General features: G+C 48.1%; 3 protein-coding genes across 7 annotated transcripts; 1 reads left to right on the top strand and 2 right to left on the bottom strand.

Annotated features, from left to right (window-relative positions):
• The first annotated feature begins 76 nt into the window (after nucleotides 1-76).
• dgkd (diacylglycerol kinase delta) lies at nucleotides 77-11,456 on the top strand. Its single transcript, XM_077542132.1, has 31 exons — nucleotides 77-370; nucleotides 1,957-2,067; nucleotides 2,129-2,209; nucleotides 2,356-2,460; nucleotides 2,715-2,847; nucleotides 3,385-3,491; nucleotides 3,554-3,679; nucleotides 3,747-3,849; nucleotides 4,249-4,411; nucleotides 4,478-4,586; nucleotides 4,657-4,796; nucleotides 4,875-4,959; nucleotides 5,161-5,255; nucleotides 5,324-5,423; nucleotides 5,494-5,746; nucleotides 6,140-6,244; nucleotides 6,319-6,432; nucleotides 6,499-6,598; nucleotides 7,213-7,323; nucleotides 7,386-7,482; nucleotides 7,565-7,672; nucleotides 7,761-7,874; nucleotides 7,982-8,116; nucleotides 8,553-8,704; nucleotides 8,800-8,911; nucleotides 10,218-10,310; nucleotides 10,388-10,498; nucleotides 10,559-10,679; nucleotides 10,752-10,882; nucleotides 10,959-11,081; nucleotides 11,157-11,456. Exons 1-30 carry the CDS (start codon nucleotides 233-235, stop codon nucleotides 11,046-11,048), a joined length of 3,543 nt encoding a protein of 1,180 aa, XP_077398258.1. The 5' UTR covers nucleotides 77-232; the 3' UTR covers nucleotides 11,049-11,081; nucleotides 11,157-11,456.
• A 242-nt stretch (nucleotides 11,457-11,698) lies between these two features.
• rffl (ring finger and FYVE-like domain containing E3 ubiquitin protein ligase) lies at nucleotides 11,699-17,535 on the bottom strand. 2 transcript variants are annotated; one of them, XM_077542135.1, is made up of 6 exons: nucleotides 17,374-17,535; nucleotides 16,406-16,590; nucleotides 15,238-15,435; nucleotides 14,371-14,616; nucleotides 13,622-13,838; nucleotides 11,699-12,270 (listed from the first exon to the last, which is right to left on the bottom strand). In XM_077542135.1, exons 2-6 carry the CDS (start codon nucleotides 16,586-16,588, stop codon nucleotides 12,086-12,088), a joined length of 1,029 nt encoding a protein of 342 aa, XP_077398261.1. In that variant the 5' UTR covers nucleotides 16,589-16,590; nucleotides 17,374-17,535; the 3' UTR covers nucleotides 11,699-12,085. The 2 variants fall into 2 exon arrangements, with proteins under 2 accessions (XP_077398261.1, XP_077398263.1); XM_077542137.1 differs by lacking the exon at nucleotides 17,374-17,535 and adding an exon at nucleotides 17,211-17,367.
• A 714-nt stretch (nucleotides 17,536-18,249) lies between these two features.
• Nucleotides 18,250-26,565, bottom strand: eif4h (eukaryotic translation initiation factor 4h). Of its 4 annotated transcripts, XM_077541622.1 has the most exons (8): nucleotides 26,415-26,565; nucleotides 24,221-24,408; nucleotides 23,080-23,144; nucleotides 22,905-23,001; nucleotides 22,661-22,762; nucleotides 21,505-21,645; nucleotides 21,021-21,136; nucleotides 18,250-18,719 (listed from the first exon to the last, which is right to left on the bottom strand). In XM_077541622.1, the coding sequence occupies exons 1-8, from the start codon at nucleotides 26,474-26,476 to the stop codon at nucleotides 18,714-18,716; spliced, it is 777 nt and encodes a 258-aa protein (XP_077397748.1). In that variant the 5' UTR covers nucleotides 26,477-26,565; the 3' UTR covers nucleotides 18,250-18,713. The 4 variants fall into 4 exon arrangements, with proteins under 4 accessions (XP_077397748.1, XP_077397747.1, XP_077397749.1 ...); XM_077541621.1 differs by lacking the exon at nucleotides 18,250-18,719 and having other exon boundaries at nucleotides 20,976-21,136; XM_077541623.1 differs by lacking the exon at nucleotides 18,250-18,719 and having other exon boundaries at nucleotides 20,976-21,136; nucleotides 22,661-22,729.
• Nucleotides 26,566-26,930: the final 365 nt, after the last annotated feature.

The raw sequence follows: 26,930 nt of genomic DNA, 5'->3' as shown, positions 1-26,930 counted from the left end.
GTCAGAAGCTGTGGCTTAGCCGGACTTTTGCCCCGGTCTGTGGGTTTGTTGACAATAGTCGGGCAATGGGCATCCAAATGACGCCCAGTGTGTGTGTATGTGTGTCACCGTTCTCGGCCGCTCGGGGGCGCTCCCCTATTGCTCTGCCGGCGCGGGTGGTCTGCAGTAGGCAGGCAAGACGGAGCCCTCCGTCCGTAGAGAAGAGACGACGGAGACCGGAGAGAGGCCCAGGATGGCGGCGGAGGGAGCGGGGGACTTTTTCGGCGCTCGCTGCCCGGACGAGTCGTCGGACAGCGAACCGGAGCAGGAACCGGGCACCCCGCAAAAGCTCATCCGGAAAGTGTCCACTTCCGGTCAGATCCGCAGCAAGGTGAGCTGCGCCAGACGACCGAAGCCCCGTGTCAAAACGGCGAGTTGTGGTCCACTCGCGTCTCACGCGACGTCGACATTTGCAACGATGTTGCCCCGCAACTCGTCCGATTGATTGCGAGCGCGCGCTCCATTCGGCAGTAAGCGTTCACGGCAAAAACGTCGCGATATGCATCTTTCCCTTGCCATAGCACTTGTTGCAGAAACACGAAAATCGTGCTCGCTCAGTTGCATCGACGGCGATACGAAGAGCAAATGTTGCCAGCATTGCGTTTGGTTCCCCTTGTGATGAAATGGCATATTTTTCCTTCTGTCATCTTTGCGTGCAAACTTGCGACCACACTTCAACTAGACTCGACCGAGTTTGCGGCCGGCAGGCAGGCGAACGCAAGTGCAGCCAGTCCGTTATTAGCGGTCCGTCGTGCTCGTGGCCGCGGAGAAAAGGGGCGGAGCGACGTCCGGTTTTCCAGGCGGAGGCCCGAAGCACAGCCTCGGCCTTTCGTGCTGTGCTTCGGCCGTCCGACGTGAGCTGAGCTGAGCGCGGGAGGGAGGGAGGACGGGAACTGCTCGCCGTTAGCATCGCTGCTACTCAGTTGGCAGCCCAAATTGATCAAGAAACGCATTTTGACTCTCGTTCTGCTTTGCTGGCAACATGTTCAACATTTCCTGCGTATTTGATTGTCTGCTGCGAGGCCTTCCGAGAAAAGTTTGAAAGCTCCTGAAAATCTTTGCGACAAACGCACACTTCCTATTAAAAAACCTTGTTTTGGGGCCTTCATCTCCAAATTAACAAGATGACAAATGTGCAAAGCACAAGCAGTGACGTGTACATGAAGAGCCAATGGAACTCAAACTCAACTGGACCCCCTGCGTACATGTGTTTGGGCATCTGTGGATTCACCACTTTTAGCCTTTCACAATCAGTTTTACAAGTTGTCAGTTTTTTTTTTTTTTTTGGGGGGGGGGGGGGGGGGGGTGTATGGGAGCAAAGCGTTTACTGGTGGTATCATGGTACAACTTGACTAATTTGACCAATTTTGTTTTGATTCCCCCATAATGCAATTGAATAGGTGTTTATTATTCACAGATTTTCACCATCACTGATTGATATCCTAACCATCATATGAATATGAAAATATGAAAGGATAGCACTTGATTGAACACAGATTTTGCCCTTTTTGGTTGAATATTCTTTGGCCAAATTCAGAACTCAAAACTCCACTTGGATTTGCCGTCCAACATACATGGCAGTTGGACCGGCGTCTTTTGGGGCCAATGCGGTGCTATTTAATTCTTTATTTCCCCCCCGAGAAAACAGCCCACAATTTTGAGGGAGCAAGCCCGTTCATCCCTTTTCAAAAGAGCACAAATGGAAGCGATCAAGTTTGAGAGTCACACAAACATGGCCGACAAGTGATTGTGAACCATCATGGATGCGTTGATGATATGGAACGCTCACATATCTGCAAGCTTGCTCAACACATTTAGAAAAACAATTGAACAAACCTGAGCGGTTAGAATTGTGAGGACCATTTTGTATCATGCTGTTTTTATGGATACGATTGATTTGGTTTTTGGCCGCATCAGACGGTGTTGAAGGAAGGAGACTTGATGAAGCAGACCAGTTCTTTCCAGCGGTGGAAGAGAAGATACTTCAAACTGAGGGGACGGACACTTTACTACGCGCAGAACGCCAAGGTGAGCGCAAGATCGTCCGTCCGTCGTGTGCTCATTTGTCACCTTGTCCTCTGCCCCGCAGTCCATCATCTTTGACGAAGTGGACTTGACGGACGCCAGCGTGGCCGAATCCAGCACCAAGAACGTCAACAACAGCTTCACGGTGAGTCTCGGACCGACTTTTTTTGTTTTGTTTTTTTGCTCGTTCGTTTGTTTGTTTGTTTTTTGCAAACACTCAGCCTGGTGCCGGTTGGGAGTCTGCAAGTAGCGTCTCCACGCTCATGTCATGTCGTGTGTGCGTTCGTGCAGGTGATCACCCCGTGCCGGCGACTGATCCTGTGCGCAGACAACCGCAAGGAGATGGAGGAATGGATCTCAGCTTTGCGGAGCGTCCAGAACCGACAAAACTATGAGGTCAGCAAAGCACAAAACAAATCAGCGGCGTCCTTGGGATGCCGGCAGAATTGTTGTTATTGTTTTGTCAAGTAAACGCTTAGCAGTTAGCATATTGGCTTTTCTGACATGTTGCTCATCACACTTGCAGATGTTATTTATGTCATCGTCTTGACAATAATGAGATAATGAGAAAACACAACTACCGTATGCTGAATCTCTGTTCCTAGAAAATCACAATGTGCCATCATTGTTCAAATGTGTGCGTGTTGCAGTCCAGCCAGTACAGCATGGAGCACTTCAGCGGGATGCACAACTGGTACGCGTGCTCGCACGCCCGTCCCACCTACTGCAACGTGTGCAGAGAAGCTCTGTCAGGAGTCACCTCGCACGGGCTCTCCTGCGAAGGTACGCACACGTGCACGCGACTGACAAACACTCCACGACTTATTCTGTTGTGGAGTCCAAACCGTCCCGAAGTCTTGGGACATGGACGCAATTGTCCTCTGAATATGAAGCCGCCGTTTGAGGCTTTTTTTCTGTCCGCCGCCGCCGCCGTTTGCACTTTTGGACGGAGATGGCCGCCATCTTGAATTGCTGCCAAGTGAGAAAAGCGGCAGGATTGGGATGGCCAACCAAGATATGCGCGTACAGGCTGTATATGTCTAATCTGTCCATATACATATCTGCTCGCGAGATGGGAGTGGTAAGATGGCCGCCCTGTGGCTTCAACGGCTTGCATGGGCGACCGGCGGCCATCAGCTGATTTGGCTGGGAAAAACTCTCCAATTGGAGCTTTTGTTTTGATGGTCCAATGGTGAACAAATTAGGCTTCAGTTTTTGGCCCCAACGACGACGAGCGTGTCCATGTCTCAAAGGTTTCCACACCTGACCAGGTAAACCCAAGTAAACACACCAGTGTCGCCATCTTGTTGTTGTGTGCAGTGTGCAAGTTCAAAGCCCACAAGCGTTGCGCGGTACGAGCCACCAACAACTGCAAGTGGACAACGCTGGCCTCCATCGGGAAGGACATCATCGAGGACGAGGACGGGGTGAGTGCGAGCGACGGCGTGATGGAGGGCCCGGTGACGACGATTTGGCGTGCGTCCGGCAGGTGTGGATGCCGCACCAGTGGCTGGAGGGGAACCTGCCCGTGTCGGCAAAGTGCGGCGCCTGCGACAAGACCTGCGGCAGCGTCCTCCGGCTGCAAGACTGGCGATGTCTCTGGTGCAAGGCCATGGTAAGAAGGTCGCCCGCCCAAACGCACGCCCGCTTGTTCGTATTAACGCCGTCGGCCGGATCTTCAGGTGCACTCGGGCTGCCGGGAGCATCTGTCCGTCAAGTGTCCGCTGGGCCAGTGCAAAGTGTCCGTCATCCCGCCCACCGCGCTCAACAGCATCGACTCTGACGGTGAGAACACTTCTTCACGTTACCTGCAAGCGCGTGGCTATATAGTCATATATTCAGATCAGTGACGCATTCCCACTCCGATGGGAACATTTTCAAGTCAACTGCCAGTTGGCGCGTAGAGCTTTGTGGTGCTTTGTGGTTGGTGCAGAATATTTTTGCAGTCAAAGCAAAATTTCACTTAGGAGCTTCACCAACGTCATTGTGACTGAAGTCATGTGTCAGGAAAGTTATGTATTAGATTGAATGGTGTCGGAGCGCCCTCTTGTGGACAAAACGCACAAGGACGTCCTCCATCATTTGATGAGGAATGTAGAACGTGTTTGGTGTCTGCAAATATGAAAAAAAATGAATTGCTGGAGCCCGACCTCGATTGAACTTTTGCCGCTTGGTTCTCGTCAGGTTTCTGGAAAGCATCGTGTCCTCCGTCCTGCACCAGTCCTCTCCTGGTCTTCGTTAACTCCAAGAGCGGCGACAACCAGGGCGTCAAGTTCCTGCGGCGCTTCAAGCAGTTGCTCAACCCCGCGCAGGTTTTCGATCTGATGAACGGAGGACCTCACTTGGGGTGAGACGGACGGCAACGTCGGCGGCACGGCCGCATCCGGCTAACGTTTCGCTCCATCTTTGACAGGCTGCGTCTCTTCCACAAGTTCGACACCTTCAGGATCCTTGTGTGCGGAGGAGACGGCAGCGTGGGTTGGGTCCTGTCTGAGATCGACGCGCTGACGCTGCACAAACAGGTGAGGCCCGCCCACCACCTGGCCGTGTCCCGCCCGTGGTCCTGACGCCGCCGTCTTGGTGTTGTCCTAGTGCCAGCTGGGGGTCCTGCCTCTGGGAACCGGCAACGACCTGGCCCGGGTTCTGGGCTGGGGGTCGGCCTGCGACGACGACACCCAACTACCTCAAATCCTGGAGAAACTGGAGCGAGCCAGTACCAAGATGCTGGACAGGTGATTGCGGCGGCGGCGTGCTCGAGGACCGAGGACCACTGCTGGCTTTGCCCACTTTGTTGCTTGTTGCGCTTGCAGGTGGAGCGTGATGGTGTATGAGAGCAAGTTTGCGCGGCAACACTCCGCCTCCTCCGTGGCCGAGGACTGCGCCGACGACTCAGAGGTGACACGCGGCACTTTTTACTTGCTGTGTGTCAGAGACTGTTTCTACTAAGTACTGTCTCAAATATTCTCTGGTTTGGATACTGTAAATTTATAGGATCGTATGTCGAAACGTTTCTTGGGAGGACCAATATGGCGGCCTCGCGACTGGTTGCGTCATTTGAGCTTTCACCCAGGCAAAAGTGACTTAATGTGTGCACAGGTGCAGCAGATCCTGACTTATGAGGACTCGGTAGCCGTTCACCTTTCCAAGATTCTGACGTCGGACCAGCACTCGGTCGTCATTTCCTCCGCCAAGTAGGCCAACTTCCTGTTTGTTCCCCCCCTGGTTGGGCCTCCAGCTTGACGTGCGTGCGTGTGCGCAGGGTCCTGTGCGAGACGGTGAAGGACTTTGTGGCGCGGGTGGGGAAGGCCTACGAGAAGAACACGGAGCCGTCACGGGAGTCTGACGTCATGGCCAAGAAGGTATGAGAGTGGGCAGCGGGAGGGCCCCAGCCGACTTCCTGTTCCTGTTTGTTCCCGTTGCCGTTTGCAGTGCGGCCTCCTGAAGGAGAAGCTGGACCTCCTCCTGCGGACTCTGACCCAGGAGTCGGAGGCGTCCCGTCGGCCCGCCTCGCCCCTCCCTCCGGAAGACGGGAGCCCCCTGGCCTTCGTGCTGCCCTTCCTCCACGCGCCGCCCGCCCCCGACTCGCCGGCGGCGGCCGTCTTTAAGCCTCGTGAGCAGCTGATGCTACGAGCCAACAGCCTGAAGAAAGTCATCCGGCAGATCATCGAACACGCCGAGAAAGGTCAGCGCTGCGCCGATCTTTCCCAGACGCGCTTTCTCAGGCCCGCCCCACTATTTGAGAAGCAAGATGGCCGCCCTATGACTTCAACGGCTTATCGGCTATCCAGTCATATCGCAACTCGTCAAGAAAAACAACAATCGTCCTTCACAACAGTCATCGTCAAGAACTTTGCTGTAAACTTTTCATCATTTGAACTTGAAACAATCATTGAAAGATTTTTCCAGCTCCAAGTTTACTGGAAAAATAACCCATAAAACAAAAGAAAGGTCAACATTGGCTGTTAAAGTGAGCAAGCAAAAACTGAAAGGACCCAAAAAGCCCGAGCGAGGAGGAGTGAGCAGAAGTGAAAGGCACAAAAAAAAGCAATGAAAACCTGATGTGTTTTGTTTGCAGCCGTGGATGAGCAGAACGCACAGACGGCGTCCATGTTCTCCGCCGCTGCCGGCCTGACCTTGGACGAAGAGGACGACTGCGGCGAACGGCGGCCGGCTGGCAGAGGTCCGACTGATTTTTGCACTTGCCGGTCCTTCGGTCCGATATGATCAGTGACTTTTTCATGTGCGCGCTCGCAGCCAGCAAGACGCCGTGCGAGAGGATGATGAGTAAAGGCAGCTCCGTGTCACTTCCTGTACACACGGCCAGTCCGGACAACATGCCCGTCCTCAACACCAAGATCCTCTATCCTGGTGAGATGCTCTGGCCTGCCCTCGCGTCGCCTCTTCTCTCTTATTTTTGTGCATGCATGCGTGCAGGTCTGCGGGCAGGCGTGTCGTCCTCGCTGTCTCACAGTTCGGTCATCGGTCGACTGCTGCTCAACAGCGAGTCGCTTGCGTCATGTGACCCTGACAACATGTAAGGCCCCCCTGCTGTCTGCATCAACTTGTTAGCTCCATGTTAATGCTAACCCACACTGTAAAAAGTGATAGTGCAGTAGCACTTTGCCTTTCAATCAATCAGTGATGGATTATTTGTCCTCTGCAAGGAGCCGAGGCCTTCAACTTTTCAAATGAGCAAGATGAAGAGTCAATTTTTCACCAATAGTCATGAAAAACTTGAAATGACGCACGATGACTTGTGACAACGTGGAGGGAAATGAGGATGAAGAAAATATTTTTTTTTTTGGACCGATGATGTTTCCATTGGCGAGAGACCCGGATGGGGGCACATGTTGAGTCAACAACTTAACATTTACATTTTTTTTTCTTTTAATCTTAAGAAAATAGTCTTTGTTTTCAAATTTTAACAAAAAGTTGAGTGAGCTCAGCGGCAAAAGTATAAAAGTTTCCGACTTTTCAAGTTTCCAAGAAGTATTCAACTGTGGCTTGTTTTTGCTTCCATTTGAAGGTGCAGAAAATGTCAACAAATCCTTTCCTGTCATTTCTTATCAGCTGTCCAAATGTCTCAACTTAGGAGGGAAGTCATGGAACCAAAGGGGCTCATATCTCAAGGTGTTTATGCGTTTGTAGGGAGTGCTACACGGAGAAGTGTGTGATGAACAACTACTTCGGCATCGGTCTGGACGCCAAAATTTCTCTGGACTTCAACAACAAGCGAGACGAGCATCCTGAGAAGTGCAGGTGAGGAGTGCAAGGCGGGCTCAAGCGTGCGTCATGTGACACGTGTGCGCGTATGTTGGCAGGAGTCGCACCAAGAACATGATGTGGTACGGCGTTCTGGGAACCAAAGAGCTGCTGCACAGAACCTACAAGAACCTGGAGCAGAGAGTTCTGCTGGAGGTGAGACCCGAGTGATCGAGCGCGACCAACCGATGGAGCGAGCCGATTGGCCGATTGGCGTCCTCTCCTGTGGTGCTTGCAGTGCGACGGGCGAGCCATCCCCCTCCCCAGCCTGCAGGGCATCGCCGTCTTGAACATTCCCAGCTACGCCGGCGGAACCAACTTTTGGGGCGGAACCAAAGAAGACGACGTGAGCAGGCAAAGCCGTCTCTCCTCTTTTCCTCCGGCACGTCTGCCGCTCACCTGCCACGCGTGCGTGCGTGCGTGCGTGTTGACAGATCTTCACGGCGCCGTCTTTCGACGACAAAATTCTGGAGGTGGTGGCCGTGTTTGGCAGCATGCAGATGGCCGTCTCCAGGGTCATCAACCTGCAACACCACCGCATCGCGCAGGTAAGATGCTGGTCCCATCTGATGGTCCTTGTTTTTCACTTGTGCCTGTTAAGTGAAATGTCGTGGCTGTGTGCTTGTCACTAACGATGTATTGCATTCCATTCCAGTGTCGCACGGTAAAGATCGCCATCCTGGGGGACGAGGGCGTTCCGGTGCAGGTGGACGGCGAGGCCTGGATCCAGCCGCCGGGCTACATCAAGATCCTCCACAAGAACCGCAGCCAGACGCTCACCAGGGACCGTGTGAGTCCCGGGGAGGGGAGGGGCCAGGTCGGGGGGCGGGGTCTGGCGCGTACTTACACAGCAAAATCACTAGTGTTAGATTAACACCGAGTAGTGTTCAATCTAACACTAGAAAAGTGTTTGTGTCCACACCAATGTTCAAAGTGTTTTTTTTACACTTAACCAGTGTTACTCCAACACTGAATAGTGTTAGAATTCTAAACTAGTAAACAGTGAATAGTGTGAAAGTACTTTACACTAGTGTCTGTGTTAAAAATGTAACAAACACTTCACTCTGGTAAAAGGTACTTCATTTATAAAGGGTTTTTCCTCTTTACAAGGCCCTCAAAGCGCTTTTGACTACTGATGACATGACATCAGAAGCAACTTGAGGGTTCAGTTCAGTATGTTGTTCAAGGATCTGAGAGATTTGCTGTGCACTGTTTGTGTGCGGCAGGCCTTCGAGAGCACGCTCAAGTCATGGGAGGACAAACAAAAGTGCGAATTTCCCCGGGACCCGCCGCTGGGAAACCATCCCGATATCCTCTCCGAGGAAGAGGCGGCGCTCGTGCGGGACTTGGCGCAGGCGGCCGGAGTCCTCATCGGCAGGTGAGCGAAGCGTTCCTTTCGTTTTGTCCGCTCGCACGCACCCGTTTGTCCCTTCACGCACTTGCTGGTGTGTTTTTTGTGTATGTGTATGTCAGCATCTGCCAGCTGGCGCAGAGTCACCGCAGCTTGGAACAAGAACTGGCGCATGCCGTCAATGCCAGCTCCAAGTCCATGGACCGCGTCTATACGCAGTCCGGCACCGTTGGGGTATTTGCGTCGTCCATCTTCAGCACTTTGGTTGACACTCATCCAGGAATCACGTTTCAAAAACACAACAAAACACGTTTTTGGAAATTTCTGTCTCATGAGTGATGATTTCATGCATAAGTTTCAAGCATGCTGCAGCTCTTGAAATCATAAATTTGCATTTTTAAAAAAAAAAGTTAAAAGTTGATCTGAAATTACAAAAGTAAAAAAAAAAAAAAAATGTTGTCAACCTCTGTCACTGTCTGTCCGTCCAAGTCTTCAACTTGACATTTGAAGTCTGTGCTGCTCCATGAGACAAGCCAAGCCATTTGATTGGATAAAAACGGGGGACTATTTCAAACTTGACTTTCAACTCATCTTGCTTTTTGCCCCGTCATCGGACAGCATTGCAATATTTCTTAAAGGAACACTTGACTCATTGAGCCATTTTCAGCAGTAAAAAGTTAATATTTGTCTATAATTAATGTGGTAACTTCATTATTTTTCATGTACAATTAGTACCTTTAAAAGGTAATTTTTTACTTGCTGTCGACTGATGAGATCACCTGTGCTGAGGAAGTAGGTAACGACCAATCATGGCTCAGTTTACTGACCAAACACAGAAAACAAGGTGACATCATCAGTCGACAGCAAGTAGAAAAATTACTTTTTAAAAGGTATTAATTGTACATGAAAAAATAATGAACAAAATATTAAATTTTCACTGCTGATAATTGTTCAATGAGTCAAGTATCCCTTCAAGAAATGCAAACATCCCATATGAAAAGTGTGCCTGCCCATCATACTGACTTTTCTTTGTATCACAAGTGCTGTTCCGCTTGATGTCCACTAGGTGGCAGAGCGAGCTAGTGACATGCTGATTCATACTTGCAATAATCCAGAGAGCAAGTTTGTTCGTCGAGCGTGAAAAAGGATTTTGGATAGAAAGTGATGACTTGACGAGTCACTTGGAGCCTCCCAATTTTTGGAGGTCCACAAAAGGTCAAAGGTGACCTTTGGGCTCCGTTGCACCTCTGGAAGGGGCGGGGAGCTACAAAGGCAATTTTTTGGAATCATTTCAAACTTTTTACCGGGTGCACATTCATGCCCCCAAAATGTCAGAAGAATCCTTCCTTGGACTGGAATCGGCCGTACATGTCGCACACAATTTCCTCTAAACAGCATGTCAACTTTTTCCAAATGAATCCATTTGTTGGCAAAATGTCCCTCGAAGGGATGTTGACCCGTTCCTGGTGGTTGCGCAAGCTCTCTATTCGGCGACGCCGGGATGGAACTTATCTGAATTGCCGGCATGTGTCTTGTGTAGGCGGCCAGTTGCGGCGCGGTGGTGGCCATGGTGAAGGACGTGAAAGCGTTGCTTAGCGAGACGGAGCTGCTCCTGGCAGGAAAGATGTCCATGGTTGGTAACGCAAACGCTCACCTGGCCACAAGTGTGAGCCCGCCGGTACTCAAAGCGCAGGTTTGTGTGCGTGGCAGGCGTTGGATGCGGCCCAACAGGAGCAATTGAACGCGGCGCTGACTTGCGTGCATCAACGTCTGGGTGGCCTGGCCGACGTCAAGCTGGCCCTGGACCCGCCGGACCAACAGGTAAGCAAAAGTGAGTCCTGCCACCGTCCGGCTGCGCTCAACCGGCCGGCTTGTGTCCAGGGTTCGTTTGCCGACTCGGCCAAGCCCAGTCGTGCCGCCAAGTTCCGTCTGGTCCCAAAGTTCAAAAAGGACAAAAACAACAAAGTCAAAGAGGCGTGCGCTTCTTCTCTCACTTTGCCGGGTAAGCATTTCTTCAGGCGGTCGGCCGCGTGGCGCTGCACGCCGGTCGGCCTCACGTCCTCTTCTGTCTCAGTCGAGCAGTGGGGCACGGAGGAGGTGGGGGCCTGGCTGGACTTCCTGTGTCTGTCCGAGTACAAGGACATCTTCGGCCGGCACGACGTGCGAGGGAGCGAACTGCTGCACCTGGAGAGGCGGGACCTGAAGGTAGGTGTCACGTGATGACCGGCGCGCCGTCCGCCATGAGCACGTGGAGGCGAGTGACACGTGAGTGCGTGCGCAGGACCTGGGCGTCAGCAAGGTGGGCCACATGAAGAGAATCCTTCAGGGCATCCGAGAGCTGAGCCGCAACAGCAGCGCCAGCGAGGCTTGAGCTCCGCCTCCCGAGACCAAGCCCCGCCTCCAGGTGAGCCTTTGGGTGGGAATATGCAAATGAGCGCACCTTCAAGTCAATTGGTCTTGTTTGTGTCCTGTTGCCTAGCAAGTCCAGCCATCTGTCAAGCTGCAAAACCGCGTCGTGACATCCGTGATGATGTCACTCATGTGCCTTCCTTGTCATGTGACCAATCAGCGTCAACTTCTTTTTACACTTTATTTATGTTTTATCTCTCCTTCTTTTTCGTGCTTACTTGGTGCAGAGAAGAACATTCCAATAATCAATCTTTACATTTCATGACCAGAGGTCAATTTGACTACAAATGTTGAAAAAACTTTTGTTGGATAAACATTTCATGTTTGTGCTATTAAAAGTCATTTCCCGCACACAAATGTTCCATCTCATTTGTAAATGTTGGCTGCAAGGAGGAGAAAAGGTTTGTTGTACTATGATGACCAACATAAAAATATTGTCGCACTTTAGAATCAAGTGTTCACCTTTTTTTTTTTAAATAAGCTACTTAGACTTTGTGCTTAAATTGAGGATTTTGCAAACAAAAAGACTCTTTTCTACTTCAATTGAAAGGTTATTGCGCATAAAAGCACCATGAAAATTTGTCATACAAGTGTAAAAAAGTTTCCACAAGCTGGCGTTGACTATTTCAAGTTTATAACAGGGGATCAGACATTCTGGGACATCTTACTAGAGGGAGCCCACGAGCACTACTTGCACTTGAGTATGTTCATCCATTATTTGTAAGCTCTGGCGAGGAGAAGCCTGAAAAACGAAAGCGAGTCCTCACCAGGAAGTTAAAGTTGTTGTTTTTTTTATTTTTTTATTTACATGCGGATCAGAAAGTACGTGAAGCCAAGTAGAAAAAAAAAAATTTGGTCCTCAAATCACACAAAAGATGGACTGTGAAGAGCTTCCGCTCGTTTGGAAGTCAGCTTGGCGTTTTGCCAGAGCGACCGTCACGGGACGAGCGAGCCCGTCGGTCGGTGCCTCCCCTCCGAAATAAGAGCGCCGTACCTGCGTCAGGATCGGAAGACGTGGACGGCTCTGATGACGAACTGGCGGCAGATGGGACACTCGCTCATCCGCTTGCCGCATTTGGTGCATGTGATCATGTGACCGCACTCCAGCAGCACGCAGTCGATGGCCGCGTCCATGCAGATGCGACACAGGTTTTGCTCGGAACTTGCCGGACCACCGCCGTCCTCTAGAGGGAGACATTACGGTCAAATAGTTGCTTGGCCACAAGGTTAATTTAATTAATTAAAACTAGCGAAAAAAACAAACTCAAAAAACAATTTCGTTAACGAAATAAAATAAAAATGAAAAAACCTTTTTTAAAAACGAAAACTAACAAACTACATTTTATGTTTACAAAACTATACGGTAACTATAATTATAGCAAAAATGTCCTGTTTTAGTCTTTGGTAATTAATTTAATGCACGAGCGTTTGGCGATTATTTTTAATGTGATTTAAGTAGATTTATTTTGATATTAACCGGAAAAATGACTTTTGAAAGTGTTTCACACAGAAGTGATGTCATCTAGCCAATAGAAAAGCACCTTCAGATGACGTCGCTCCTATGGTGTTTTTTAAATATTGCGCACAGGTAATACTTTTTTTTTTTAACTAAAGCTAATACTGAAACTAAAACGAAGCATTTATTAAATAACTAAAACTAATACTACATAACAGAACCATCCTAAAAACTAATTAAAACCAAATGTAAAAAAACAAAACTCACAATGAAATCAAAACTAAATAAAATGAAAAATTCCAAAACTATAATAACCATGCTTGGCCTGTGGCTGTGTAGTACTACATTTGGCCACAACATGGCCAGCCAGCAGCACTGAACTCTGCCCCAATTTTCTCTTTCTAATCAATTGTGACGTTTGGCACGTGTGTTGACTTCATTTGATTGTTGATGCTTCTGACAACATGAGGATGAAGAATGACATTACAAGACAAATGTCCATGTCGCGCTTCTCCTGCACTTCTCGGCCCAAGCGAACGCCACGCGTGCTGTTATTTGTTGCCGTACAGCCAGAAAAGAAGGTGAAAAGAAGTATTCAAGTTAGGTGCATGAGTGGCAACATAACATGGCCGCCGCTGGCTTCACCTCTTGCTACAATGAGTAAGTGGGTCGTCAACTGATGCATGTCACGTGCCAACATTCACTTGTCAAAACAAAAAACTTTCGGGGGTACCATCACACTTTTCATCTCCGTCAGCCGTGGCTACGCTGAACACGTACGACACATCACCAGATTCGTCCTCAAGTGCTTACAAACTTGCCATAGACATCACGTGTCATTATTGTTATTATTAGCCAAAGGGTGTCAGGTTCATTGTTAGTCCACCATGTCAAAGTCACTTTTGGGAACTACAAAATGAAAAGTAAAAAAAGTACATTCATGAATTGAATGGGGCTTATGAGAATCGAATGGACGGCTGCCAGTGCCGCCTGGCGACAGAAAGATGGCGGGCAGAAGCGGACTTTTGCTCAGGTTTTGGGTCAGCAGAAGCCGCTTGGGAAGGAAAGGGGCAACTCACCGCGGTTGTCGTTCCGGTCGCGATAGAGGCGAGTGACTCTCTCCATCAGTTCCCACTTCTCGCAGCAGCCTTTGTAGTTGACGAAGTTGCGAGCCAGAATTTCTTTCAGCTGCCGCACGCTGAGCACGTCCACGTCGTCCTCGCTGGTCAAATCCGACAGCGAGGCCCTGCGGCCCGCCGAGTCCACCACGTCCCCGACGTCCTCGGGGTCCGATTCCTGAAGGAGAGCACAGGGCGCCCGCCCGATCCGTCAGTGGCCACAAAGCTCCGTGGGTCTAACGAGAACACGTCACTCAAATCCACGTAGACATTTTCAGAACAACTTTCCTCTACCTCAAAAAGCACAAAACATCGCCCGTTTCATAAATCTACTGAATGATAAGAAATCCATTTGAAATTTCTGCTGACTGAAGAGATGCCGCTCGCAAAACGTCCATCAACACCGTCGTAAAACTATTTCATATCCCTTGATTTTGTTTAACTATTGAAAATAAGGAGGCGTACAAAAAGGTGTGAATGAAGTTGATTTGATTTGAAGATGGAATATTTGCCCTTATGAAGACGTCAACACAATGAAAACGGTCAGTCAACTGCATATTTTTTCCCCCAACAGAACGAGAAGACAAAAACATCTCCAAGCATTTTACAGCCGTTTCACAGCAATATCCACAATTATTCGTTGTTTTTTTTAATAACCCATTTCAAATAAGAACAACAATTTAAGTGATTCACTATAATAGAGGTCCTACCTGACCCTGATCCTGATCTTGGTCCTGGTCCCCATCCAAAGCATCCGCATGTGCAGGGGCACTCTCGGGAGTTGGGACTGTCGGGCTGGGGTCAGAGAGGTCAACGCCATCTGTCCGGTCGGTGACGGGGGTCTGGTCGGAGGCGTCGGGGTCGATGGTCGGCAACGGGGGGTCGACGTCGAGGTCGCGGTCGGGTGGTTCGGACGGAGACGGCTGCTGACTCAGGATCAGTTCCACCAGCTCCTCCTGCACAAGAGCGCCCCCGTTGGCCAGCAAGCAAGTACAAAGACTTTTTGTTTTTTTTTGTTTGATAAGGGGACGAAGTTAGTTGTTGTTGCATGCGCTGCCACTCATCTGAAGACAGACGATTTTTCGTTTGTGGAATATGAGTTAAGAAGCCGTTTTCATCCTTGTTTGTTTTTTTTTTTTTTTTTACATCACTCATTCATACACAAGCTCACTTCATGTAAGCCACATGGGTCTCCCAGGCGGTGGAGCGAACCCACGCCAACCGGCACCAACGGCAAGTGACGGTTCCACTCCTCCACCTGGAGCCCTCATCCTTGTTATTTTGTCACTTGCTGTGGACTGAAATGACATCACAACTGCTCAGGTGATGACCAATCAGGGCTCAGCTATTTTCTGACTGATTATGTGATATTTGCAAGCTGAACCCTGATTGCGTCTGAGAGAAGAGCTCAACAAAGCATGCCCAAGTTGGATTGAGCGATGAATTGCACGAAAGGCTTTGCTTTGACTGACGGCCGTTTCTACAAATGCATTTGCTGAGCGGCCCAAATGAACCCACTTCAACACAGGGGCGAAAGAAAAAAAAAAGTTTGTTTATTTTATTTGCTGGCAACGTACCTTCTCACGGCAGAGGTGTGTGGCGACATGGTGCAGGTGCAGGTAGTCTCGCAGCTCTTTGACTTTAAGCTTCATCAGCTCGGCCCGTTGCAAAAGGTTGCCGTGGAAACGCCGGCAGGTGTGACACAGGCGGGGGCGGGGCTCCGACTGGGCCGAGCAGCGGCCGCAGTAGTTCTCTTTGCAGTCGGCGCACACATGCTGGCGGCGGAACAAACATTGATTGGCACAGCTCAGGTGAGACGATCTCGCAATCGATCGCCCCTTCCCAATCGGGAGTGACTGACAGCTGAACCAGAAGCGGCCGCCAGGCATGGGCCGATATTCCATAAGCAGAAGCAAAAATATTGCGCTCTGATAGGATTCAAAATACAGCTCAAAAAAGGTCCTTTTTTAAATATTTGGAAAAAGAAAAACACAATCTTTTTCATTTGTTTGCAACACCTGATGAATTATCAAATTGAGCAGCAATTATTTCTGAAAATGGTTGAACCTCTTAAAATTGCAATTTTCATTTGAAATGATCTAAAATTTTGGAGTTTCAGCTTCTCATCCAATTTCTGTAGTTCTCCATGAAAGTTTTGATTGATTGATTGAAATGCTTATCTTGAATATTGTCAACATTATTTCAATAGTGACAATACTCAAAAAAGAAGAAAAAAAAAGGCATCAAGTAGAAGAGTATAAATGAATATTGAGAAGAAGTCAAACTTATTGACTGCCACCCACCCCAGTTGTCTGGCAAACTTGTGTTGAATCCAAAACAAACTTTGACTTCCGAAACAAATGATCAACATTTTTGCCGTTTTTCCAGACAGTAACTGAATCAGAATTCATTCATGTTTGTGCAATTACAATCATGTGATGGAAATTTAAACACGTTTTTCTTCCCCATCAAATCATTCGACCAAGAGGTTAATCTGATTATTAAAATAATTGTTACCCCCAATTTTAACTTTTGGGGAAATATTCAATTTTTGGTACAGAATAAGTATGTACTATAAATAGAATATATGTCGTGTAATTGTAAAGTGGCCTCCATGGAAGTCCATTAGAATAATGATTAGAAGGCAGCCTGTGTTATTTGTGGTAAAGTGTCAAACCGGCGTCAAATGGCCATTTCAAGCAGACTCAGCATTTTGCGGAAATATTGTTTTGTTGCTGCAGTTACCTTGGTGGTGGGTGTGTCCAGGCTTCGGCCACAAGCTTTACAGGTGTGTAGTTGTTGTTCAGGGGGCGGAGTGGGCTGGCCGGTGAAGGCGGAGTTGGTGTATGACCGAGGGTGCGACTCGGCCACAACCGCCTCGTTATCCGCAGAGTCCAAACACAGCCAATGACAACATGACGCCCACATTTCTAGCAACAAACAACAACAACATGACACCCACGATGGAGGCAACGGAGCGTTCGTTACCTGCATTTTGGGAACATTTGTAAACTTTCTCAGCTAGGAGCCGCATACAGGCATAAAGAAGGCAGAAAGGGTCCCTTCAACATTGAACACACTAAAAACAATCCATTTAAAGGAAGTACTTCTTTTTATAAGAAGGAATGACGCCTACGTCACAACTTTCTGACAAATAGTTGAGGATTTTTCATCATTCTGAGGTCATGAATAAAGATCCAGTCATGAAGACAAGACGATCGAGCTGATGTTGACGTTGTTGTTCTTGTAGCTTTCCACACGACACCTCGTCGTTGCTCTCAATTTTGGCCAAGCAATCTTGAGTAATTGTCAGGTGCCGAAAATTTGTGTTCCTTTCTCAGTTCAACTTTGACGGCTTGACGTTTGCGGAAGGAAGGCTTTGTTTGCCATTTCCAAAGTCTTGCTCAAAGTTTGTGTCAAGCTTTTGGCTGGCGCACTTTGACTTCCGCCAGTTTAGCTTGATGTCAACACGAGCCACCTTTCAAACTTCCAACGTCAACGGCATTGACAGAAGGCAACAACTTCAACTTTTCTCTTCGCTTTCACTTACTTTGCTCGCACTTTCAACGAGTTTGGACATCGCGCGAGCGTGCTAAGCTAACCGACCTAGCGGCGGCTTCGTCAGCAGAGTGGCCAAAAAGTTTAAAAAGTTCAACGACAACATTGACAAAGAAACAAACAACAAAGAAAGAAAGAAGCCAAGCTGTTCTCACCTGTCGCAACTTTGGTGACGGCTATCGACGGCTAGCAACTCGCGAGCCAAACAGGAACAAGGTGGCCGGTGACGTCATCAGGTAGCCTCCATACGTCATCAGGTCGCGTGCAGGTGGTCAGGCCACGAAACACAAATTTTCCCGTGACATCATATCAACGCGCAACTGCTTTTTAATACTAACTTAAAAGTGCACCTAAGTTATGTGACCATTTTTAAAATGAAAAACAATTCGCTGAAAAATCTAACGTACAATAAATTCTCACCAGTAACTATTGATAACTAATGTAACGCTAAATGGCAATGCCATCTTGGTTAGCAGTTCAACAGCACTTAAGTCATGCAATCACCACTCTGTAACCTTTTTTTTTTTTTTCGGTTTTCAGCACACACATAAGTAGTTTTCCTTGAAAACATGCGCCCCAGAAACGCTCAGCTGGCGTTCGGGCTGACTTCATTTCCCATGATTCTTATACACGGAAGCAGGAAATAGTTGTAGTTCCGGTATGACAGTTTTAGGTTTCAGAACAAACTCAAGCAGCTTTATAATTTGTCAATTAACTTGTATGAAAAAAAGCAATATAGTAATGACTTTCTGTTTGTGTTGAGTATATTATGTTTTATTTTATTTGGAATGTATGTTTAATATATCTTTTCCAAATGTAATTATTTGGGCCATATGTAACGATTTTGATTTTATAATCCACAAAATGAGCGGCCTGGCCACTTGAAGTGATCAGATTGAAGAAATGACGTGTCCTCCATTTCAGAAAGAAATGTGCATGTGGCCCCACAAGTCAAACAAGTTTCAAGCGGCCTTCCCAACTCGGCCGCCCCGACTAAGAGTCAGGACAAATGAAATTGTTCTGAGGCCCAATCACACTGTTTAATGATTCCGTTTATTGCCGTCTTTGTCACCAAGGAAAAAAAAAATACATTTAAAACAGCCGTTTTATTTCTTTTGTACAGTAAGAAAGTGTCTGCAACATCCAGAACACACGAGACAAGAACCCGAACAATGACACACCCCGACCCGGTCCACAAGAGCACATAGATACGGTACCCGGTCCGGTGCCGAGTCTGGACCTGGCCCGGAGCCGAGCCTGGACCGGACCGCACCGGAAGGGAGGGAGGGAGGGAGCGAGCAGGTGTGGACCAGGAGCAGAAAGCGACAACTTGCGGGGAAAGGAAGTAAAACAAGATCGTGTAATGTGCTGCTTGCTTGGGCAACAATTTGGACTTTGCTCTTTCTTCTGGTGGTCCACACTGACACAACGAAACCTTTTTTCTGCTTTTCTTTCTGCTCTTCCGGCGTCCGCTCGCTCGGCTGCCGCAAACGCGTCACTGCTGCAATGGAAGACACACGAGCAGATCAACAACCAGCACAGCCTCAGTAACACGCAAAACATTGAGTGCCGCTGCCGGCGTGGGCCCGCGTCAGCCGCTGACATCACGCCGCCATTTTATAGGCCGATCCTTTGACACGATCAAACATTTCTCAAAAGCATCACACCATTAACTCATTGACCCACAGCCCTTTTCACGGCATTTGCACTCACCTTGACACTCACACAAGAATATGTTCTATGCTGTCAAATCCCGTCAAGAACAGTCATTTAAAAAAAAATAATAATAATTGAAGTTGGGGGTTATTATAAAGGAGCCAGACTAAGAAATCAAAACGATTCACATTGTTTAGACATTTAACAGTACTTGTGTAGTAGCTAGTGTTTATCAACTAAAAATGGAGTCAGTGATTTGTAGCACATTTCATCCACAACGTCAACGTAACTCAATCTGCTTCACATCGTCTCATTCAAAGGACATTTCAAAGCACTTACACACCTCAAGAGATTTCAAAACAAACTCAAGAAATCCCAAACAAAAAAAGAATCCAAATATGACTGAAAGAGCTGATGATTTTGAAAATAATCCTTTTCAAACTACTTTGAAAGCGCTTCATCAAAGCCAGTGGAAATGAAAATCATTTTCAACCTGGATGGAAAAGCATTTACACTTGACTTGGATGTTTGCAATATTGATAAAAGTACAGAAAAAAAAAAAAAAAACTTTTTGGGAATTACGTGTTATTGACGTGATTTGACTGTACACCAAATCTACCAAATAGTAACAGATTGTCTTCGTTTGCAAAAATTTGATTTTGACCATTTGCGTTGTTCAGTAAGCAGGTGTAAAAGGTTTGTAGCAACGTTTGACCAAATTCATTGATGAATTTCACTTGCATTGAGTAAATGCTTGCCAGCAGAGGGCGATATTGGCCCCCTGCTGGCCCAATATTTACTCTACAAATGCAATATGAATCACAGTCGAGGCTCGTGATGGCGCATATGACGTATTCTTGCAAAAATAAAAACACTGAAAAGTGCTGGCAGTGAGCGAATGAGTTAATGATGCCAGAATGTGAGTTGATGAAAGCCTCAATCATCTCCTAGCATGGACGCCATCAAGTGTTTTTGACATGTCAATCATTTCAAGGATTTTAACGACAGAAAACAAAACGGACGATTGCAGTGGAGGCAATGCAACTATCGCCGTGGCAACACAACGAGCGGCAAACCGGTTCGTCACGGGTGACTATCACCGACAAAGTGACCAGCAAAGCAGATGGTGGTTCGCGTCAAGGAGGCGGGGCTTCAGGTCTTAGGAAAGGCGACGTGGGCGTAGCCTGCTATGATGTCACAATAAGACGAAGTGAGGGGACGGGGCCCAGAAAGGCCAAACATGCGTCTACAAGTCTGCGTGAATGCTGGATACGTTTCTTCGAGCAAGCTGGTCGGACTTGAAATTTCACCATCAAGCTAAAACGCCCTTTGACCTCTACAGGTCAACTTCATTTGACCTTGGGTCAACTTGCGAACGCAGTCATCCAACGTATCAAGATGAGCGCAAGCATCGACCCCGATGACAACAAATAGCAATGTGACAAAATGGCCGCCTGCATCTGCTCAGATTGGCCACGAAGCAGAAAGGACACCCGACATGGGATGATTTAAAAGTTTTGGATTTTGTGCTCCCACCACCTGAAAAGTCGCACAAAATGCAAAGACGCCGCCGGATGTCCATTTCTTCTGGCCAACTGATTTTCTGGGCCACGTTTTGGAGGGCAGTAAACATGCTGGCCACAAAAGTTGAGACACGCAAAGGGTGGAGAGCATTTTAGGCTCATGGTCACAAATTATCTGATTTTTATGTCGCTCGCTCGTCTCCTACACATTTAGCCCAAATCGGGTCAAGTTATTTTTTTATTTTTTTATTTTTTGTTATGCCCAAATTCCAATTTTGCAATGATTTCACCTTTCCGGCGACGGGACGCATCTTTCCATATCTGGCAACAAGCCATACAACTCAACTTCATTCATCACGTCGGCCAAATTGCCAAAGAGATATGGTACATATTTACATGACATTTCAACAACTTCAGCATTCGCACGCAATTTGGCGCCGTCCGGTTAATAGGAATCAGACTGTGGCTAAGAATGAAAATCTGCGCTGATGCAAGACGAAGAAGAAGAGGATGAAGAAGGCGGCAGTGTCCGCTTGGTACGTAAAGTCGGTCACCCGCGCCCCCGTCGTCGGGCCCCGCCCCTCCCACCCCCTTCAGTCTTGAGCTTTTTCCCGGGAAATCACCTCCTCTCGCGGCTTGGCACCTCCAAAGATGGCGGAGTGGGGGTTGGCCACCTGGTTGAGAGGCTCTGACACCGTCCGAGGTTTCAGCTGGAGGCGTGGCCTCTGGGCGCGCTCCTCTGAGAAAGAAAAACACACAAATATCAACCTCATTAAGGAAACCACCCGGCCAATCAAGTAACCAAAATTCGACTATTTGAGCCCAACGTCCATTTGTCAGCGGCGTATACTGAAAAGCACATTTGATGGACACCCTTGCCAACATGCCAAAAGAGTTTTTGATGTCCCAATTGTAACTCCAGATTGGGCTCTAACTATCAACCAAACTTTGTCACATTTTAAAAGAAATATTTTTCATCATTAAACCAAAGCAAATAACATTTGGTTGATAAACAGGAATACATTTTTTTTTATAAAGAATTTCTATGACCAATTTGATGGAAGAGCGGCTAGCATATGCTAGCCTGCTGTGTGATTCCTGACGTACCGTCCGATGGTTCCCTGAAGTCTGTCATGCCTCCGCGAGGGGGCCCTTCTCTGAAGCGCCCCATCGCGCCGCCGCCCCTCCTGTCACCTCCTCGGCCGCCCCCCCGACTCCGTCCTCCCGAATAGTCGTCATCTCTGAAACCTGAAAAGCATACGCCGAGGACGCCACTCAGCATGGCCGCCATGCGCTCAAAACAACCCAAGGTCAGATACTCCTTTCCTACTCCCCCGATCACGATGCTGGGATTTTCCAAGTGGGCCTAAATAGTAGGGCCAGTAAAGCTCTTTCAGAAATGATCATCATCGGTCAGTTTTGCTAAATCAACGGCAAAATCCTTCCTGTCTGAGTTAACAGTAAATGCTGAGTCACTCAGAATAAGGTCATTGCGCTGTTTGTCCACGAGATGGAGCTTGTGACCCCACTCACGCCAATACGCAGCTTCCTAAGGTGCATTATCGGAAACTCCACAGCAAGCAACATTTTGCTTTGACAGCAAAATCTTCTGCTTCTCACCAGCAGCAACAAAAGGAGGTGGCCAAAGTGGAGATCACCTTCTTCAAGACTGTTCTTCAAGACCAAAGACCGTTCTTCAAGTCCAAAGACAGTTCTTCAAGACTAAAGACCGTTCTTCAAGGCCATTCTTTAAGACCAAAGACAGTTAAAGACAAACGACAGTTCTTCAAGCCACCGCACACAACAGTACGTTTCAGTGTTTGTCTCACTTTTTGGAACGTCTCAACTTCCCTCATGATGCCATTTACAGGCTGCACACATTTAAGGTCAAAATCCATACATCAATCAATTTTCCCACTTCTAATTCAACAAATACAAAAGGACAAAAAAAGTCTCGGCCAACTGACAAAAGTTCTGCCTGAAATTCCACCTTTCTGATTGGAAGTGTTAAAGAACCTAAAACACGTTTCTTAGTTTTACTTTCAAGTATTTTTTCACTTCCTCTGCCGGTTATGAGAATTTTTTGGTGGGACCTACTAGAACGTCCACGGAAAATTCCTTGCTTGTGATTCGGGAACGAGTGCATGAATATTCATCATCGTCACCACTACCACCACCACCAATAGCATGACATGAATATGCAGATGAGCGAATGTGCAGCCATGAACGCAAGTTGCCAGTCCCGCCATCTGATTGGTCTCACCTCCGCCGGGCGCATCCATGAAGTCATCGCGTCCTCCTCGGGGACCGCCTCCTCGATTACCTCCTTGGCCTGCAGATGACACGCCCATTAACACCGCCTCGCCTGTTAGTCGCATGGCAGCCAATCAGATTTTGGGACTCGGCCGCCAATCCGACGCATCGGCGTTCCCGTGACATGCGGACGGTGAGCATGTGATGGACATGATGAACGTGAGCATGCGCACGCACGAACGCTCCCCGAGTACCTCGAGAGTCGTCTTTGGGGAAGCCAAAGCCGCTCCCCCCTCGCGCTTGTCTCCGCCCCTCAGCGATGTCCACGCGAAGTGACCTGGAGCCTAAATCCTGCGGCGGAAGGTAGCAAAAGATTGTGAACAGGCGGCACGGGCCACAAAGACGCTGGCTGGTGGGCGATGGACTCACAGCGCCGTCGTATGCCAGGGCCTCCTTCAGGGACTCCAAATCGTCAAACTCCACATAACAGAAACCTGAAGGAGGAAGACAAAACACGCATGGCACGTCAGCGCTAGCAAATGTAAACGACCTTTCACGCTTTTTGTGCCGTCCTGATGACGGAACATTACACATCACTCTCTTGCTCAAGGGCACTCCCGTATGCTCACAAGGGCTGAGGGTGGAAAACGCAACCTCCCGCTCATCGAGTAATTGTTTGGAGACATTTTTATTAGTGATAGACCGATATGGTTTTTTCAAGGCCGATACCGATACAGATTATTTGTAGTCAAGTTGGCCGATAACCGATATTTCAAGCCGATATTCATTTGCAGTAAAATGGGGAGGGGGGGGGAATTCTTTCAAACTATATATAATTTCTCACTGAGTAACAAATTCATGTGAATGTAGCTCATTTGGGGTTTTTGTTAGGGTTCGTAAAAACGTTTCAAAAAGATTTTTGCGGTGAAAAATTGTGTGAATATGTTCCAAATGTGTTTACGACAAATAAAAACTGACTGCGAACATCTTACAAATCCTGATGAAAACCCCAAATTCGCTACGTTCGCAAGTATCCCCTGCTCAGTGAGCTTTATCGGCCTTCAGATTCAAAACATGGCCGATGCCGATATTTGTCAAAATGCCAAATATCGGCGCCGATAATCGGCCCCGGCCGATTATCGGTCTATCCCTAATTTTTATAAATTTTAAAACATTTCATTGTCTTCATTTCTTATTTTGAAAAGACGGATACTGTTCATCCCGTGTTCTTCCGCCAACTGTCTGGTCAAAGTCCAAGTGTGTCCACAGGTTTGAGTGCAAATTGGCAGCTGGCCCATTGCTCAGTTTTTCTGTGTTGCTTCGTATTTTCCGGCCCTCTCGCATGTGTTGGTCTTGGCTGGTCACCGCTTCCGGCTACTTGAGCCACATATAACAGGATTTGCAACCCCCAAAAACGTTTTTTTGTTTTTTTCAACTCGGGATGGATTTCCATCACTCCATTTACAAGGCAGAGAAGTGAAAAGTTGACAAGCTAGCGAATGTTCCTCCGCGGGGTCCCCATTGCACACGAGTCACGGAACATCAGGTCAAGAAAGGCGGGCTGGCTCACCTTTGAACTTGTCGGTCTCTTTGTCGCGCACCAGTCGCACGCTGCGTATGCTGAGGTCCTTGAAAATGTTGTCCAGGTCTCCCTGTACTGTGTTTGGCGGCAGGTTGCCCACGTAGGCGGTGTAGGGCGGCTCCGAGGGAAGCTCCTTCATGCGCCGACCTCCGGGGGGGCCGCCGCCGCCGCGGGGCCTGAGGGGAGGAAGGGGAGCCCACCGTAAGAATCTGGCCAACACGTATGAGCGCTGCAGATGTTCGGCATCATCTCAATCAACAATCAACACCGGCCAAACCATTTCTGTTGACTTGCATTTTTCTGCTGATTCAAACTCAAATTGTTATGCCAACTTCAAAATTGTTTGTTTCGACCACGTCAACTTTATTCTTCACAGGCAGCTAACAGAAGCAAAATTCCTTAAATTGGGGCATTTTCACAAATCAGATTTTGGGGAAAAAAAATGCAGTTCCAAGCCTACACTTGTGGCCTTCACAAAAAATAAATAAATAAACCTTCAATATATATATAAAAAAAAAAAAAAGTGTGTTGGCTCGGGTCAGCGTAAATATTGCTCTCAATACCGACGAGGTGCGCCCACACTTCCCTCAGTAAAAATGTGACAACCGTGTAGCATCTGCGGCTACATTTATTTACCTTCAACACTGGAGCGCCGTTGTAATAACCTCTGGGAATCAAGTGGTAATCATTAATCCTTCACTCTGCTTCTAAAATCTTTGACATTCTCATTAAAAACATATGTCTGAACAATATATCACCATCAACTGGTTCCTCAGCGCACCATCTATCATTTCCGTCATTTATTTCTTATATCCGTCAGTCATAAATGCTCAAATAAAATTCCAGGAAATGCTACGCGGTCCACGTCACCCTCACGTGTATATTCTCATGCATTTCATCGGCTAAGAGGCTGAGTATTGAAAAAAACAACAAAATAACGCAAGCCATTTTACACCTGCATCCCATACCACTTTATCTCCCCACACACCCATACCCTTGCCCACAAGCTAGCCAATTCCTCGCAGCTGATGAACTGACGAACCATCGCCTTTCACGATTTGTTGACAAGACAGACACAGTCGTACAATGTCACTGTTGCGCTGGGATGCAGACAGGAAGCAGCACATTACTGGACTAACATCGCCCCACTGGCTGGTTGGACCACAAACTACTGATAACAGGCATCAGTACCCAGCCTTATTATAAGGTATCGGTACTTGCAACGATGGTCGATACCAGCATCAACAAATCAGGACCAAGAAATTAGAAATTGGGAAAAAACTGCCATTAATTTCAAAATTTGAAGGAAAATTGCTATGTTGGGATATATACTTTCTTTCAAGTAATCTGTCCTAATCTGTCCAAGGGGAATTTTATGTGCCAATTAAGTGCTTGTGGTATGTGTACTTGGTGTCGGTGACTACCTACCTGTACTGGTATCATTCTGCCAAAAAAAAAAAAAAAAGTGCTATGGAACATCCGTAATTGAAAGGCTGATGTTGGCAGGTCGGCATTGCAGATGACAACTTGTTGGGCAAACAACGGTGTCCTAAAAACGGCGCTAAAAGTGTTTTTGGAAGGGGTAAAATGAATAAATGTTTTGAATGGGGTAACGTGATTGGAAATAGGAGCGAGCCGAGTTGCAAGCTTGGTGAAGTGCTAAATGAAGGCAGCTGCCATCGGGATGCGATGCCGCAGCGTTGGAGGAGCACCAAAGCACACCGATTGCTCCCTCCCATGTTACAAGCGCAACACTCGACACGGCGACAAGTCAAATCATTTGGGGAAACGCATCGACGTGCTGCTGCTGCGGCTGCTGCTGCTGCTGCGTGCTTGTTTGCGTGTGCGCGTGCGTGGAACGAGACAGGCGGCCAGGCAGTCTCCGCCACACGGCGCCGAGGCCACGAGGGCCGCAGCCGCCGCAGCAGATTCCTTGCAAATGTCGGACCCCCGCCGCTGGCTCGTTTCGTTTGCCGCAGCGTCAAGCCCGTTACCCGTTAGCATGTCAGCTCGTTAGCAAGTTAGCTCGCCCAGCCAGCCTGCAGCCTGCCACCCAGCGAGCGTGGTCTTCGCCCGCCGTCTGGCCGGCCTCGACTGGCCCCGAGCTGGCCTGCGCGCAAGCCTCTGGACGGAAGCGGCGCTGCGACCGCAGCCAGTCGATTGGAGGCTAGGGCGGACTCACCCTCTGTTGCCGCCGAAGCTGCTGTAGGCCCGGTCCCGATCATCGTAGTCGTAGTCCGCCATTACTGCTACTGCTGTGTGTGGGGGGGCCGGGGGAGAGGGCGGGGCCACAAGGAGGGCCTTGACGTCACGCTGGGAAAGCCTTTTAGGTGTCCGCGGCGCGCCTGACCGCGAAGGAAGCATTGAAGCGCCAGCTGATTGAAAACGAACCAATTCCCTGCTGTCTACCGCACAAAGTTCATGTTCACAAATCGACAGTGATCCCGTGGAAGACAAATATTCACATGGTTAGCTATGGAAAAAAAAAGTATTGAATTTTCAAAAGGTAATAAAGGAAAATGTAAATTATATTTTTGTTGTTGTTTTTAAACTGTCCTTATGTACTTTACCTCCCTGCTTTTTTCCTTGCTCTTTTTCATATTTATATTTTTATATTGTATATTGTTTGTATCAGAGGGGGGCGACTAGCAAAGTTTTGACTGTGCAGTGCATATAACAATAATCTTGAGTTAAACAC

This window comes from Festucalex cinctus, chromosome 13, assembly GCF_051991245.1.
Source record: "Festucalex cinctus isolate MCC-2025b chromosome 13, RoL_Fcin_1.0, whole genome shotgun sequence".
NCBI lineage: Eukaryota > Metazoa > Chordata > Actinopteri > Syngnathiformes > Syngnathidae > Festucalex > Festucalex cinctus.
Note: the sequence above shows the minus strand (reverse complement) of the source record. Positions and strands in the feature narration are given on the sequence as shown.

Coding starts and splice junctions, on each gene's coding strand:
- dgkd (XM_077542132.1), top strand. CDS start 233: ATGGCGGCGGAGGGAGCGGGGGACTTTTTCGGCGCTCGCTGCCCGGAC. Junction 4,587..4,656: donor CGCTGACGCTGCACAAACAG/GTGAGGCCCGCC, acceptor GTGTTGTCCTAG/TGCCAGCTGGGGGTCCTGCC. Junction 10,311..10,387: donor TGGCAGGAAAGATGTCCATG/GTTGGTAACGCA, acceptor TGTGCGTGGCAG/GCGTTGGATGCGGCCCAACA.
- rffl (XM_077542135.1), bottom strand. CDS start 16,588: ATGTGGGCGTCATGTTGTCATTGGCTGTGTTTGGACTCTGCGGATAAC. Junction 15,436..16,405: donor TGGACACACCCACCACCAAG/GTAACTGCAGCA, acceptor TTCCGCCGCCAG/CATGTGTGCGCCGACTGCAA. Junction 14,617..15,237: donor CACACCTCTGCCGTGAGAAG/GTACGTTGCCAG, acceptor GCTCTTGTGCAG/GAGGAGCTGGTGGAACTGAT.
- eif4h (XM_077541621.1), bottom strand. CDS start 26,476: ATGGCGGACTACGACTACGATGATCGGGACCGGGCCTACAGCAGCTTC. Junction 23,145..24,220: donor AGAGACCGACAAGTTCAAAG/GTGAGCCAGCCC, acceptor TTCCTCCTTCAG/GTTTCTGTTATGTGGAGTTT. Junction 22,763..22,904: donor CCCCAAAGACGACTCTCGAG/GTACTCGGGGAG, acceptor TGCGACTAACAG/GCGAGGCGGTGTTAATGGGC.